Consider the following 13,858-nt stretch of genomic DNA (forward strand, 5'->3'; position numbering starts at 1 on the left):
TTAATATACTCATAAAAATTAATAATGATTTCTAAACTACACACATATTAGATGTGCCTTTAATAGTAGTATTAATAAGTGCTCATCATCTGTTAGAAAAATCCTTATAGAAATTCGATCCCAATATTTATAAAAAATATTTTCAGCACATAGATGTCACATCAGGAGGGAAATATATATATAAAAAAAAAGGTAAAGAGTTGTTAGATATAGTTAATATAAACACAACTTTTTAACAGTGTCGTCTCCACAGGGATTAAAAAAAATTCTCAAACTGTTAAAATAAACACAACTTGTTTGATGTTCATTTTGAGGTTACAGAATCCTGCTAATACAATTTTATAAAATTTCAATAGATTATAGACTTTTTTGTACAAGATGCGTGATTTTTGTTCAAAGCTGTGTTAGTTATCTAAAGTTATCCGTGTAAATAAAATCTGCAGCATCCGTGTATAAGGGACGCGGGGCTGGAGCGGTTGTCAGAACAACCGCTCCGGAAGGTGTAACACCATTTGTACATGGTGTAACATCATCTGTACAAGGTGTAACAATAGAACAACAGCGAGTAACAATAGAACAATATTTTTGTGGGTCCCACACGGCGTGAAAATCGAGTTACAAGACGTGATCTGAGCCGCACAAATTTTTGAGGCCTCATCCAGGCCGTGAACTGCCTGGGACGGTTGTCTCTGACAACCGTCCAGGCCCCTCGTCCGTGTATAAGAACAATTGGACTGTCAACTCCAGCTTGACAGTCATATAAAGTAAAGCTGCAAATATAAAAAAAAATTGTAAAAAATTGTCTTGCAATCATTTGGTCTAAACTTTAGAACTTCTAGTATAACCTAGCAAGAATTAGGGTAGTAGAAATCACTATTGATCTTTGGGGGCAAAAAAGTTAGCAAAAGTTAGAGGAATTTGGCAGATTAAAAAAGGTGACATTGTTTAGCCTGAGTATTTTAATCCACCTTTGTTTCTTAGGTCCGATTTGATAATTTAATTTAATATTTAAATTTAATAAATTCAAATTTTAATATGTTTAAACGCGTTTAGTAATAAAAAATAGAATATCTAAATTAATTAAATGACATTAAATTTCATAGGCAAAAACTTGTTCAAAGTAATAAATGATAAATTATTCACTTATCACTTAATCTAAAATATATTCAAAATATTAATATTTTAAAATCTAGCAATTTAATAAATTTCAAACTTTAAATTTTAAATTTTAAATTTTATCAAATAGGTTTGCAAATAGGAATCCAAAGACAAAGATAATAGTCCTAAGCCTTGAGTCTTATTTCTTGCCCAAAAATGAAGGAGTACTAGGCTTGCAATGAATTGTGATCCCATTGGACACGACACGCAAAAGTAGCTTCATAGGTCATAAATACATACCCCACGTGGAAATTACAACATTTTAAGGGAAAGATGCAGCAAAGCAGAAATTTCAATTTCAAATACAGTCCCAATGTTTTAGAGTCTCCTAAAATTAGCTTTACTCTTCCAATCTTTATAAAATTCTCCCATTTTTTTCTGTTCTTTAACGTTCATCAATTAATCGTTATTTCCACCACTCAATTCAGCTAGTAAGAATATTTGCTAATTGAGCATGAGGTTCTTTATTTGACTTTTAACCACTCCTTTTGTTCTTATGCTGAATAAGATTTGGAGTCTCCCTTAGGTGAAAAAGAGAAATAATCATTTTTTGTTAGGTTAGAAATATTTGATTTCTTTTTAAATTTACATTAGGGATCTGTTTGATAACTTTTTGATATTCACATAAGGGATCAAATATATGTCTAAGATATACAAAAACCTTTTAAAATGCATTAAATGCATATCTCTCCATTCTAAATTCAAAACTTTCAGTACATTCATAATTTATAAAATCAGCAATTATGACTTACATCATTAAAATTAAAACCTATACAAAATATGCACCTATGAGGAAGGAGTGTGGATTTAGCATCTCTAATCTTTCTTTTAGCCAAAAAAGTATGGATAGCTCATTAGTTAAAACAAATTTAATAGATGGTGACTTTACTTAGACAACCATTTTGTTAAGGACTCCACTTCTTCGCCATAAAACATATTACCAACATTTAGAGAAGTAAAGGGATTGAAAATTGGAATTTTGAGAAATCTTTACAACCATACATCTTTTAATAAGTTTTAATTTTGGGGCAGAACTTCCGAAATCCTAAACTTGACAAACTTGGGAGCAATTTAGGCAAGACAAATAATTTATTTATTTTGAATAGATACGATAGCAGATACAAATAGAGTATTTCATGTACCAGTCAATTAGAAAAAGAAATACAACTAAGTATTTTTACGAGTTAAACATAAGACATTAAAATTTCAACTTAAATAGGGATGCGCCATAACTACCATTAACCAGAACTAGAAAAGATTTTCTTTCTCGACTTAGGACAGAGATCTCTCTGTTTTAAGAGAAGATAGCAACTTTGCAGATCTCTTTCTTGGGTTTTAGATTCAAGGTTGGTAAAAACACATTTCTGCTTGATCCAATTCTAAAGAACAGGGTTGCAGAAGCCACTGGGAATAGAGGGAATTGCAAAGATGAATATATTCAGATTAGCGGGGGATATGACCCATTTGGCCAGTGTGCTTGTTTTGCTTCTTAAGATCCACACAATCAAATCCTGTGCTGGTACGAATTTTTCAACCTCCTTCCCCCGAAGCAATACCCTGCACATTTATGTGTAGAAATACGGGGGTTTCTTTTTTTTTTTTTTGGTGTATTTCGGATTTTTTTTGTGTATATTAGCTCTAAAGTTGTGATTTTGCATTGATAAAATTGTGACTCATGGATTTTTTTTTCCTTCTGTTTTTGTTCTGATCTGGGTTTTCTCTTTTTCTGTTGGAAAGCTGTTCACGTTAAGATTTAACTAATTTCTGAGGCAATGAGGTAACTTGGGAACTGGGTTTTGGTATATTTTATGCGGGTTTGGTTTAAATGGGAAGGTAGTGGTTGATGGTAGCTTAAACACGAAGAAAGCTTGCTGGAAAAAGCTGTGATTTTTGTAATCAAGTGATTTGAGGTCAGTGAGGGTAAAGATTGTTTCTTTCTGAGATTTTAAGGTTATTTTGTGCAGTGCTTGGTAGTGGTTAGTGTATTCTTGTTGGGTATTGAGAAGGTTTCGGAGTTTAAGCTGGAAGTATGTTTTTAAGGAGGGTAGGATAACGTATTGTTTTTGGAGTTTAGACGAAAATGCGTTGGAAATAAGTGGAACTACAAATAGCTGCTATAGGTGTAAAATGGCTAATAATTGTTTTATCTGGTGATATTTGCAATACGGTCCTGATGGAATTCATCTGGGGGGCTCTTGGAAGTCATGAACAGCTATAAAGACACTTTAACATGATACCGAGGTCGATAGTAAATGTAAAAATGGTTTCTTTTAGGTCTAAGACAGTTTGATAGTACTTTTACTAGTTGCTAATCCATATAGCAAGCAAGTTGGGTACACTTCAATCTTTTTTGGGGCGACTTCAGTTGTTGCTATGCTGACCTTCAAAAGTTCTGATTGCTCCTCCAACCTCCAACACACACCTGTAGACATCCTTCTCCCAATTAACCAATGCAAAGGAAGGCCACAAAAAGAAATTCGAAAAAGTCAAGAAAGATTAAAAATTTACATGTTTCATTCAACTTTTTAGTTACATTTTTTTGTGCATCTTACTTTTTGGGATGTAGTTATTTTCTAGCTTTTGTTTTTCCTATTTTTCATTTTACATCAATTATTTGCCAATCATAGAATCCTTTTTTTATTCAGTTCTCATATCACTATTTTTCTATCTCCTGAGTTCCAATTTGCCTTTTGGATTCTATACTTGTTCAGGAATGCGTCCCTTCTGAAGTTTATAGGTCATGTGGTTCCATTTTCTGCCTTGGTCCTCACTCAGTTGTCTCAAGTAGGGCTTGGAAAGAAAGTGGTTTTTGAGGAACTAATAACAAGCACAATTGTTGTTTTTGTAATGCACAGGGGGATTACTTTGCTTGATAGTTAAGTTTATCATTCTTTACAATGTGCTTCATAGACATAGTGTTAAAGAGCTGGTAAAATGCCACAGAAAAGAGTTGGTAGAATGACAAAAAAATTGTTGTAAATTGTTACCTAGAGTAATGTCTACATTTTATCAGAAAGATATGTAATGTACGGTATAAAGCAAGTTTCGATCCTTTGAAAGCTGTGAATTGGATACAGTGACTGCTATCTCTTTATTCCCTCATTTCCAGTTTTCTCGTTCTCTTCTTCCTTGGGTATTCTAAAAAGTTAGGTAGATTTTAAGTAAGGAAACATTGCATGCCAGAGATGAGATCAGTTCAGATTTACTATATATGAGTTAGAATTTAATTGGAGTGTGTTATGGAATATTGATTTTTGTTCTCTGTTGTCAGAGAGGTCCAATCATGCCAAGAAGCAAAAGATAAACTGTGTGCAGAAGGAATTTACTATGTGGTTAGGACAAATGTACTTCTCATGAATCCATTATTGTTTAGAGAGGTAAACGTGAGAAACCTGAGACTATCAAGAATTCCATTATTGCTTCAGATGAATTTTTCGCTCTTAAGTTGACGGTAAAGTTAAAACTTTAATTTTTCCAGGAACTAAGATATGCATGTGTTCTTTTTTTAATACATGGAAAGTATTGTTGTGTCGAAAAGTCAATTTAAGCCCGTTGCATGGAACATGTCTGGGTGGAATTTGGACCTGGATCTACATGCCTGCTGCATTCCACAAGGCATTTGCAACTCTGCATTTTATGCTGCAGTTTGTTATTATCATGCTTCTTCTGGTTCCCTTATCATATATTTGCTGATTGTTGCCATCCTACAAAATGTGCAGGCATTTCTTTGAAGACCCAGGAGCTCTATGCTATTGTCTTTGCTACTCGTTACTTGGACATATTTACAGACTATATCTCCCTATACAATACCATAATGAAGTTAATATTCTTGGGAAGCTCTTTCTCAATTGTCTGGTACATGAGGCATCACAAGGTTGTCCGGAGATCTTACGATAGGGATCAGGACACTTTTCGCCATCTTTTCCTTGTGCTACCATGTTTGCTTTTGGCTCTGGTTATACATGAAAAGTTTAACTTCAAGGAGGTATTGGTGCTTCCATTTTGCCGTTAACATGTGATAATGTTAGAATTCTTGTATCCGGTGAAGATGTTTTCTTCTTGGTAACTAGACATATGTTTGTGTCTTCCGCTTTCACTGTATGTCACTATATAATTTTGCTTGATATGTTACCTCAGGTAATGTGGGCCTTTTCCATATTCTTGGAAGCTGTTGCCATCCTTCCTCAGCTGGTCTTGTTGCAAAGGACAAGAAATATTGACAACCTGACTGGGCAATATGTTTTTCTCCTTGGGTAATATAGCATTCTCAAATTCCCATTTATGATAGTTAAAGCTGTACCTCTTGTTGTATCTGGAAAATTGTCGTTGTCTCTTTATATCTTTAGGTGCATCTTGTGCTGGTCAGTTGTTTCATTGAGGTTGAGCGGATTAGCTGCTATTGGTCTTGCTAAGACAATTTTTTTTGGGGCTCTAAATTTGTTGAGAAATTCATGTGTAGATGATCTTCACTTAAATGAAGTACATACATCTAAATGTTTGTCAAACTTCTATTGCTTCTGACTTTTTATGTGCATTGCATTTATACAAATGGCCATACAGAAATGAAGTTGAGTTTTTTTTTCTTTCTTTTTTTCCCTATGAGAGGCTTTCTGATCTCTTATTTTACTTGTTGTCTTGAATTTTATCTTCTCGTTGAAGTTCAGGTTAAAACCTAGCTTATGGTCTTCTTCTGTTTCAGAGCTTATCGAAGCTTATACATTCTGAACTGGATTTACCGCTATTTCACTGAGCCCCACTATGTCCACTGGATAAGTATGTCTCTCTTTCTCTCCCCTGCTCTTTTTCCTGTGTTTGTCATAACATGTCCAAGCACAAGGTCTAACCATACCTTGCTTGATTGCATTTCAGTTGGGTTTTTATGTTGCTCTGTTTGTGAAAAGCTAATACCTTTCTGATGGTTAATTCCTGGCAGCTTGGGTAGCAGGGCTTGTTCAGACTGCACTTTACGCTGATTTCTTCTATTATTACTTCCAAAGGTGAAATTCCAGCTTAGGCATTTACCTGCAAGCTTGTTTGATGTTTGACAGGGAAAATAACTTAACTCTTCCTTGTGAATTGCTGCAGTTGGAAGAATAATGTAAAACTAGAGCTACCAGCTTGAAGGCCTTTTTGACAAAGATGTTGGCTGCTCAAAAACTTAGTGAAGCAAACACTATTTGATGTCGAGACATTTCAATTTTGTGCTGTCTCCTCTCGTAGGGGCTAGTAGACTTGTCAAGAAGCAATAGTTCCAAAAGTTCTTTTCCCCATCTCTCTGGCTTGTCAAGTGATTGATACATCAATGTATGCAAGATAAAACCTATATTTGTCACTTGCATGATACTTGAGGAATACTAGCACATTCTTTCTTTAATGTTCAGTTTGACAAGCATTCTGGATTCAGAATGGCTCAGTGCCCCCTCTATCCCTGCATCTGTATTCCAACTTTGATGGTAAATGCAGTTCAAATGACACGCACACACCACCCACCACCACCCCCCCACCTTCGGGCGCCGCGGGGGCGGGGCCTACAATAAAAAAGGCTTGAAATGAGTAAATGCAGTGTTGTTTTCTACAGTAAGAGGAGAGAAAAAGGAGGATGTTGGTTCTGTTATCCCCAAAGTTTGATATTATGTAAATTCGCTCGTGGCCATAACCAAACTGAGTACTCAGTACTGTTACGAGTTTCTTACAGTTTAGCAATCTTAATATTTTATATCTATGTCTATCACTTGGGGTGAAACATTGCAATTGAAATCAACGCCTAGTTTGGTAGTTTGGAAGAGAAAAGGAAGGGAAAAAAAAAAGCTGTGGTTTGGTATTATAGTAAAATCGTGTCTTGGAGTTTAGGAAGATAACGAGGCTTCTTCGCAAATGTCATGTTTCTTCTTCTTCAATCTATCATGCGTGAAGTTATCATTGCTGTCTTCAATCTTGAAGAACCCAAATTTCCATTTCTCTTCTTTTCTTCCTTACTGACAAGAAGCAAAATAGTTCCAAGGTGTGTTTCTTTGTGAAGTAACTAGACCTAGGAACTTTTTTTTTTTCAGGGTCCTTGGAGCCAAAATTTGTCTAATACTAAATTAATCACAGTTGAAATTAAGTAATCAAGCTCAAGTTCGGCTTAAACTTACTCGTGTAATTTTCACTTTGAACTTTCCCTGACTTGATGAAAAGTTTTAAATACTCTAGTGATTGCAAGCATGAACGTTTGGATCAACTTATATTGCTTGTGATTCCAATTATATTTACATGTTTTGATTGCTTTTCATGCATTCTTACCTGCAAAAATTATTTCGGGATGCTATATAAGTAATATGTAATCTTTTATGCTTGCAAAATTTTGATTGCTTAATCTGTCCATGCATTTTTTAAAATCTTTTCGAAGGAGTTCTTAAATTTATATCTTCTGTTTATGTTCAATTTATTAGCCATCGATATATCTTGTTCAGTTTTTTTTCCTTTATCTTATGCAATTCTTTTGTTAGAAATTAAATATTAGGTGTTCTTAATAATTCTTAAACATTGTACAAGTGGGCATAAGTGCACTTGAATACATGTTTATCAAACAATAAATGTTCAGTTGGCTTCAAGCTTCGTATTGCACTCCTTACTTTATTATTTGAACTTGAACTCAAACTCAATTATAATTAAACCGATTTATCTTAAAACAAGTCGAGCACTAAGTAGCTCATATTCACAATGGATGATTGAGTAATCAACTCAATATATCTTAAAATCATTTGAGCATTAAGCAACTCATATTTTCAATGGATCGATTGAAAATCTATACGAAATAATCCTTACGCATTCATTCTATTAACCAAAAGAAAAAAGAGTAATGCCTTTTTTGAAGGGTTTGCAAGAGTATTTGCAGCAGTTTGAAACTCATAACTGTATTTTTTTTTTTTCGTTATGAAACAAGAAAACAGTTTTGTTGTTAACCATCCTCTTCTCAATAGAGATTTCTTTTCTTTTCTTTTCTTTTTTTTCCGTACAATGGAGGGCTGGCGGCCCATTAGCTTAGGACAAGTCTCAGGGTAACTACCTCAACAATGTCCTTTGCCAAAATATTCCTAATCCCATCAGGTGGGTCCTACAAAATTGTAAACCTCATCTCTCCCTCAAGACCGCACTTGGCCAGATAATCTGCAACTCTAGTTCCTCTTCTTTATGTGTGTGTCAGTTTACACTCCCAACTTCTATAATTTTCCTGACTAAGTTTGAATGTAGCCCTTTTTTGCAGTCCTCTTTAGCCAGCATCACACTTGTAAGGGAGTCAGTTTCCACGTGCACGCTCCTTATCCCTTCTTCGCAGGCCAATTCCAACCCTCAGACAATGCCCCATAACTCAGCAATTATGTTGCTTGCAATTCCCAAGTTGATGCAAAAGCCCTGTTTCCACACCCCCATTTCATCCCTTATGACACCTCCTGCTCCTGCAACTCTAGATCGACCGGTGGATGCACCTTTATCCATCCTGTCATTGGTTTCTCCAAGCATATTCCTCTCTATTCAAATGGGTTCCTGTTTCTCCCTATCTTGAGTACCTCTTGTTCCTCCTTAATCATGTTCATTAGCTTATTCTATGGCATTCTAAGTTGTTGGTAATCTCCTTCTGCATTGACTTTATTCCTGGCTGACCAGGCATAATACACTATATGTTAAAATGCAACTTGCTAGCAAATATCTTCCCTTTTTCCCAGAGTTTTGGACTTGAGGTTCCAATCTATCCATTTTACCAATGGCAGAGATACAAAAGTTTCCCATTTGTCCTTATCTACTATACTTCTCTATGTATTTTGGATCCATTGACAGTCTTGCAATGCATGCAAGATGTCCTCTTTCTGATTCCGGCATATTGAACATGTGCCATCACGATGAAGATGTCTTCTCCATTTCTCTTCATTAGTAAGTAATCTTCCATGCCTTGCTAGCCAAAGTAGAAACTGCCAACGACCTAGCCCCTTCCGTTTCCAAACATTTGTCCACCCTTTATCCTCTTGGTGCTCCTATTCTTACGTATGGCATACTAGACTGTAGGCTGATGAAGTAGTAAAACACTATCTATTATCTAGACTCCAAGACATTACATCCGGTTGTTTCTTGGAACTATACAAAGGGGATTTAGTTTCTTCAAGTATTCCTCAGGCAGTATTTGTCTTAACTTCCCTAAATTCCATCCTTCATCATCTACCCAGTAATCTATTACCTTCTTCTTTTTCTCCTCCTCAGGTATTGATATCTATGCAGCTTCTACTAGACTGACATCTTCTAACCATTTGTCCTCCTAGAACTTAATACTCTCCCCATTTCCAATTCTCCATTTTATCCTTTTACTTATAACTTCATTTCCCATACACTGGTCCTTCTAGATCCTTGATGCACCCTGCATGTATGCCATCTGAATGTTGACTTCCTCCTGGCCCGATTAGTACTTACTCCTGAGTACTCTACTCCAAAGTTCCTCTGGATTGGTCTGATACCTCCAGTTCAATTTCGCCAGCAAAGCTCTGTTTATCTTCTCCAGACTCCTTATACCTAGACCACCATCCCTTTTCCATTTCGTCACCGTTTCCCATCCAACATGATGCATTTTTTTTTCCTTCACTGTCTCCCCATAGGAATCTCCTTACACATTTTTTTTTTGTTTCCTCCACCATCGCTAGTGGTACTACTGCTGTTTGCATTAGATAATTTGGGATGGCGGTTAGTACAACTTTAGCCAACACTAGTCTTACAGCATATGACAAACACTTACTCTTCCATCTAACCAATTTCTCGTGCACATTGTCCAACAGCTTAGAATATGTATCCTTCTTAATTCTTCCATGAATAATTGGGACTCGAAGGTACTTCCCAAGATTCTTGGTCCATGGCACCCCTGTGGTCTAACTAATTTTTCGCGCCTCACTCCTTGGTACATTCTCAAAGCAGAACAATTTCGATTTAGCGGCATTCACTTTTTGGCCTGATATCTCACAGAAGATCCTCATTATCCTTTCCACCACAACTGCTTGTTTTATCGAGGCTTCTGCCAATAATAATAAGTCATCAGCAAACAATAGATGGGAGATTTTAGGTCCAGATCTTGATGCCTTGACTGGTTTCCAGCTCCCTTTCTCTATTGCCTCCTCAATCTAATGACACAACTTTTCCATGCATAATACAAACAAATATGGGGATAATAGATCCCCTTGCCTCAAACCCTGAGTAGGTTGGATGGCTTTTGTCCTTTGCCCATTCTATAACACCTCGGTTTTGGGCACTCTCACACAGCTCATTATCAGATGGATGATATTTGGGGGAGGCCCTGCCCTCTGCAAAGTATCTTCTAGAAAATCCCATTCAATTCGATCGTACGCCTTCTCAAGATCCACTTTTACCACCATTATGCCCTTTCGTCCTCTTAGTTTTCTTGTTGTGTGGAGGATCTCCTACACTATAGTGATATTGTCTCCAGTTTGCCTGTCAGGTATAAAGCTCCCTTACACTGGACCTACTAGCTTCCCTATAAGTGGTCTTATTATCTAAACAAGCACTTTTGTTATGAATTTGTATGTTACGTTACACAAAGAAATATGCCTAAACTGAGAAATTTTCTCCGGAGACTTCACTTTAGGTATTAGTGCTATAAGTGTACCATTAATGCCCTCAGGTACTCTTCTTTTCATAAACACTTGCTTCACGAACCTAACTACTGATTCTCCCACTATCCCCCAACCCTTCCGGGAGAAAAATACATTTATACCGTCTGGCTCCGGTGCCTTTGACTTCCTCATACTGAACACTGCCTCTTTCACTTCATTAGGCACCTTTGTTCCCACTAGCTCGATCTTTTTCTTGTTTATTTTTGGGAATTGCTTAGTGCATGGATTTGCCTTTCTTTTAACTCCTTCCCCTATGTATAAAGTAGTACAGAATTGAACCACCATTTGTTTTAGAGTCTCACTATCTGCCTGCTACTTTCCAGACTCATCTTTTAGACATGCCACTGTATTCTTTCTCCTTCTAACAATTGCTGTGGTATGAAAATATTTTGTGTTTGTCTCCCCATACAAAGTCCAATTAGCCCTGGCCTTTTGATACCAGAATAACTCCTCTTGCTCCAATATGAGATTATACTCTTTGATCAATTTGTTCTCCAATTTCTCTATGGCTCTACTATATCCTTACGCCAACTCTCTCTGTAATCCTTTCAATCGGGCAATACACCTTCTTTTCCTTCTGAATATATTACCAAAAAACTCCCTATTCCATGTTTGAGTATTCTCCTAAACATTGAAAACTATCCCTTGAAATTGTTCTGCCCATTCCAAGCTTTCCTAACCTTATCCCAAAATCCCCCATGCGTTAGCTAGGCCATTTCCATCCTAAACACATTCTTCCTCCTTGCAAGTTTTTCCTTGTCTAATTCCAGCATAATAGAATGGTGATCTGAGTGAGCTCTAGCTAGATGCCTTACATGGGCCTCTAGAAACTTTTGCCTACATATATCATTACAAAATGCATGGTCTAACCTCTCCCTAATGTTAGCTCCTCCTTTCCTTGAATTTGTCCAAGTGATTGTTGGGCCGAAAAAATCCAAGTCAATCAAGTTACAAGCATGTATGCAATCCAAAAGTTCATGTCTTGTTCTCTTCTAGAAAGAAGTTTCTCTTTTTTTCTCTTGGCTCGATGTTGTCTCATTCATATCTCCAATCACCAACCATGGAAACTTTATAGTGGAACTTATTCTTTGCATATAGTCCCATAATCTAAGCCTTTCAGTCTCCTTAGGAGATACATAGATTGCTGACAATAGCCAACTTGAATCATCACCTCTCCTCACTAACACATTTAAGATTTGCTTATCTTTAATTATCACTTCCACTCTAGTTTCTTCTTTATTCCAGAACATCCATATTCCCCCCGAGTATCCGTTGGCGTCTATGCACTCTTTCTGATCAAACTTCCAACATTTATGGATTTTCTCAGCTTGATCATTATGACTGCGATTTTCTATCAAAATCAGCATATCTAGTTTATGGTCTTTTAGTATCTCTTTTAGATTACATCTAAATCTCCTATTTGCCGTGCCTCTTCCATTCCAACAGATTATCTTCATCATTACGTATGTAGGTGTTTTGGCATTAATGCCCTATAACCATTGCCTCCTCACCCAACTGTGTCTTCGGGGCCATTCTGGGTCCTTTATTCTCTCGCGCAAATCAATGGATTCCTTTATACTGATTTGACCTCCAATCTCTTGGTCCTCATCACCTTTCTCTAGTTTTCCTCCCTCTCTGCTACCCCGCTTATTCTCTTCTGATTCCATTCCTTCAAATCCTGACTTAGATATAGTGGGGTTGTAGTGGGGTTATCTCTCCGTCCTTCCTCAATTTGTAGCAAAGGGTTACCCCAGTTCAACATCTCATACTCACTTGCTGGGTTAACCCCTCTAGCCTGCTTTTGTCCTCTATTCTCAGCTATATGCACCTACCTAGCTTCAATAGGTATCTGTAGTCTAAGTTGCCTTGCAGACTCCAAAACCATTAACCCCCTTATCCTCTGACTTCTTCACACCCTTGCTCTTCTGAAACCCCAGTTTTACCAAGCTCCCTGTAGTGCTGCTCTTTCCCTTAGTAGCCCTTTTCCTTAAGCCCTGTCCTCTGTTACCTCCGTCTCCTTTGAACACCATGTCTACCATAGTCCTCGGTATAGCCAACAGTTTTCCCTTCATTACTTCTATTGTGTTCTCTTTTTTTGATTCCTCCGGTGCTTCCTTCTCTATGTCCAACAATTTGAATTTGGAGCCACTAACACTATCTATAGGTTCTTTATCCTTGGATGACCCTTCTCCTATACCTCTTTGTTCATCCCGACCCTCTTGCCTACCTTCTTTCCCTGTACTCCGAGTCCGCCCCTTCTTCCTCCTTGTCACAACACATAATCTATAATAATTCACCATTCCCTTTAACATTTGCACAACACATAATCTATAATAATTCTATAAAACTTAGAGACCAAATACAGATAATTAAAACAACTACAGAACCATCACATAATGATACTTCAACTTTGAACTACTAGTTAATTTTTCTTCTTCTCCAAAGATTCATGATGTAGCTTATGTGAAGTCTTTCTTCCACGAATAATATTAATCTTAACCATTCTTCTTACTGCCTTCAATAACTGAGAATCTACACAGAGGAAAAATCATATTTTTCTCATGAGTTACAAATAAATCAAGCAGCTTACAAGTGCTCATGAGTTGACTCGATCAAAATTCGATTCGAATTCGATCAACATAATTTGTTCTGACAAACCTCACAAAAATGGTCACCACTGTCACGATTCAACATGAAAACAATGCATGCAACCCATAGCTCTAACATCTTGTCTGTGCACCATTTCCTCTTGACAAACCTCACAAATGTGGCCACCATTATCACGATTTTCTTTTATAATTGATCAACAAACAGCAGGCCTCTGGAACCTGTCCTACTAGCTTTGAGTTGAAACCCCGAGTCCAACTCGCAGATCAACTCCACGTGAACAAATGAAGCCCAATATGCTAAGTTCAGACTTGAAAGGCCCAATCCGAGGAAGCCCCTTGTAATACGAGATGCAATTAAACAGCCCAATCTGAAACTTTTGGCCCTAGGGTTAATTATGTCGGCCCATCATATAACCCTTAAAGGTTTCACAGAACATTTGT

At 36.9% G+C, this 13,858-nt stretch overlaps 1 protein-coding gene across 2 annotated transcripts; it reads left to right on the forward strand.

Annotated features, from left to right (window-relative positions):
* Window positions 1-2,314: 2,314 nt before the first annotated feature.
* LOC113736346 (ER lumen protein-retaining receptor) lies at window positions 2,315-6,576 on the forward strand. Of its 2 annotated transcripts, XM_027263269.2 has the most exons (7): window positions 2,315-2,677; window positions 4,430-4,535; window positions 4,878-5,143; window positions 5,296-5,411; window positions 5,858-5,931; window positions 6,092-6,155; window positions 6,244-6,576. In XM_027263269.2, exons 3-7 carry the CDS (start codon window positions 4,973-4,975, stop codon window positions 6,278-6,280), a joined length of 462 nt encoding a protein of 153 aa, XP_027119070.1. In that variant the 5' UTR covers window positions 2,315-2,677; window positions 4,430-4,535; window positions 4,878-4,972; the 3' UTR covers window positions 6,281-6,576. The 2 variants fall into 2 exon arrangements, with proteins under 2 accessions (XP_027119070.1, XP_027119069.1); XM_027263268.2 differs by lacking the exon at window positions 4,430-4,535 and having other exon boundaries at window positions 2,316-2,677.
* The last annotated feature ends 7,282 nt before the right edge of the window (window positions 6,577-13,858 follow it).

Source organism: Coffea arabica, chromosome 3e (assembly GCF_036785885.1).
Source record: "Coffea arabica cultivar ET-39 chromosome 3e, Coffea Arabica ET-39 HiFi, whole genome shotgun sequence".
Taxonomy (NCBI): domain Eukaryota; kingdom Viridiplantae; phylum Streptophyta; class Magnoliopsida; order Gentianales; family Rubiaceae; genus Coffea; species Coffea arabica.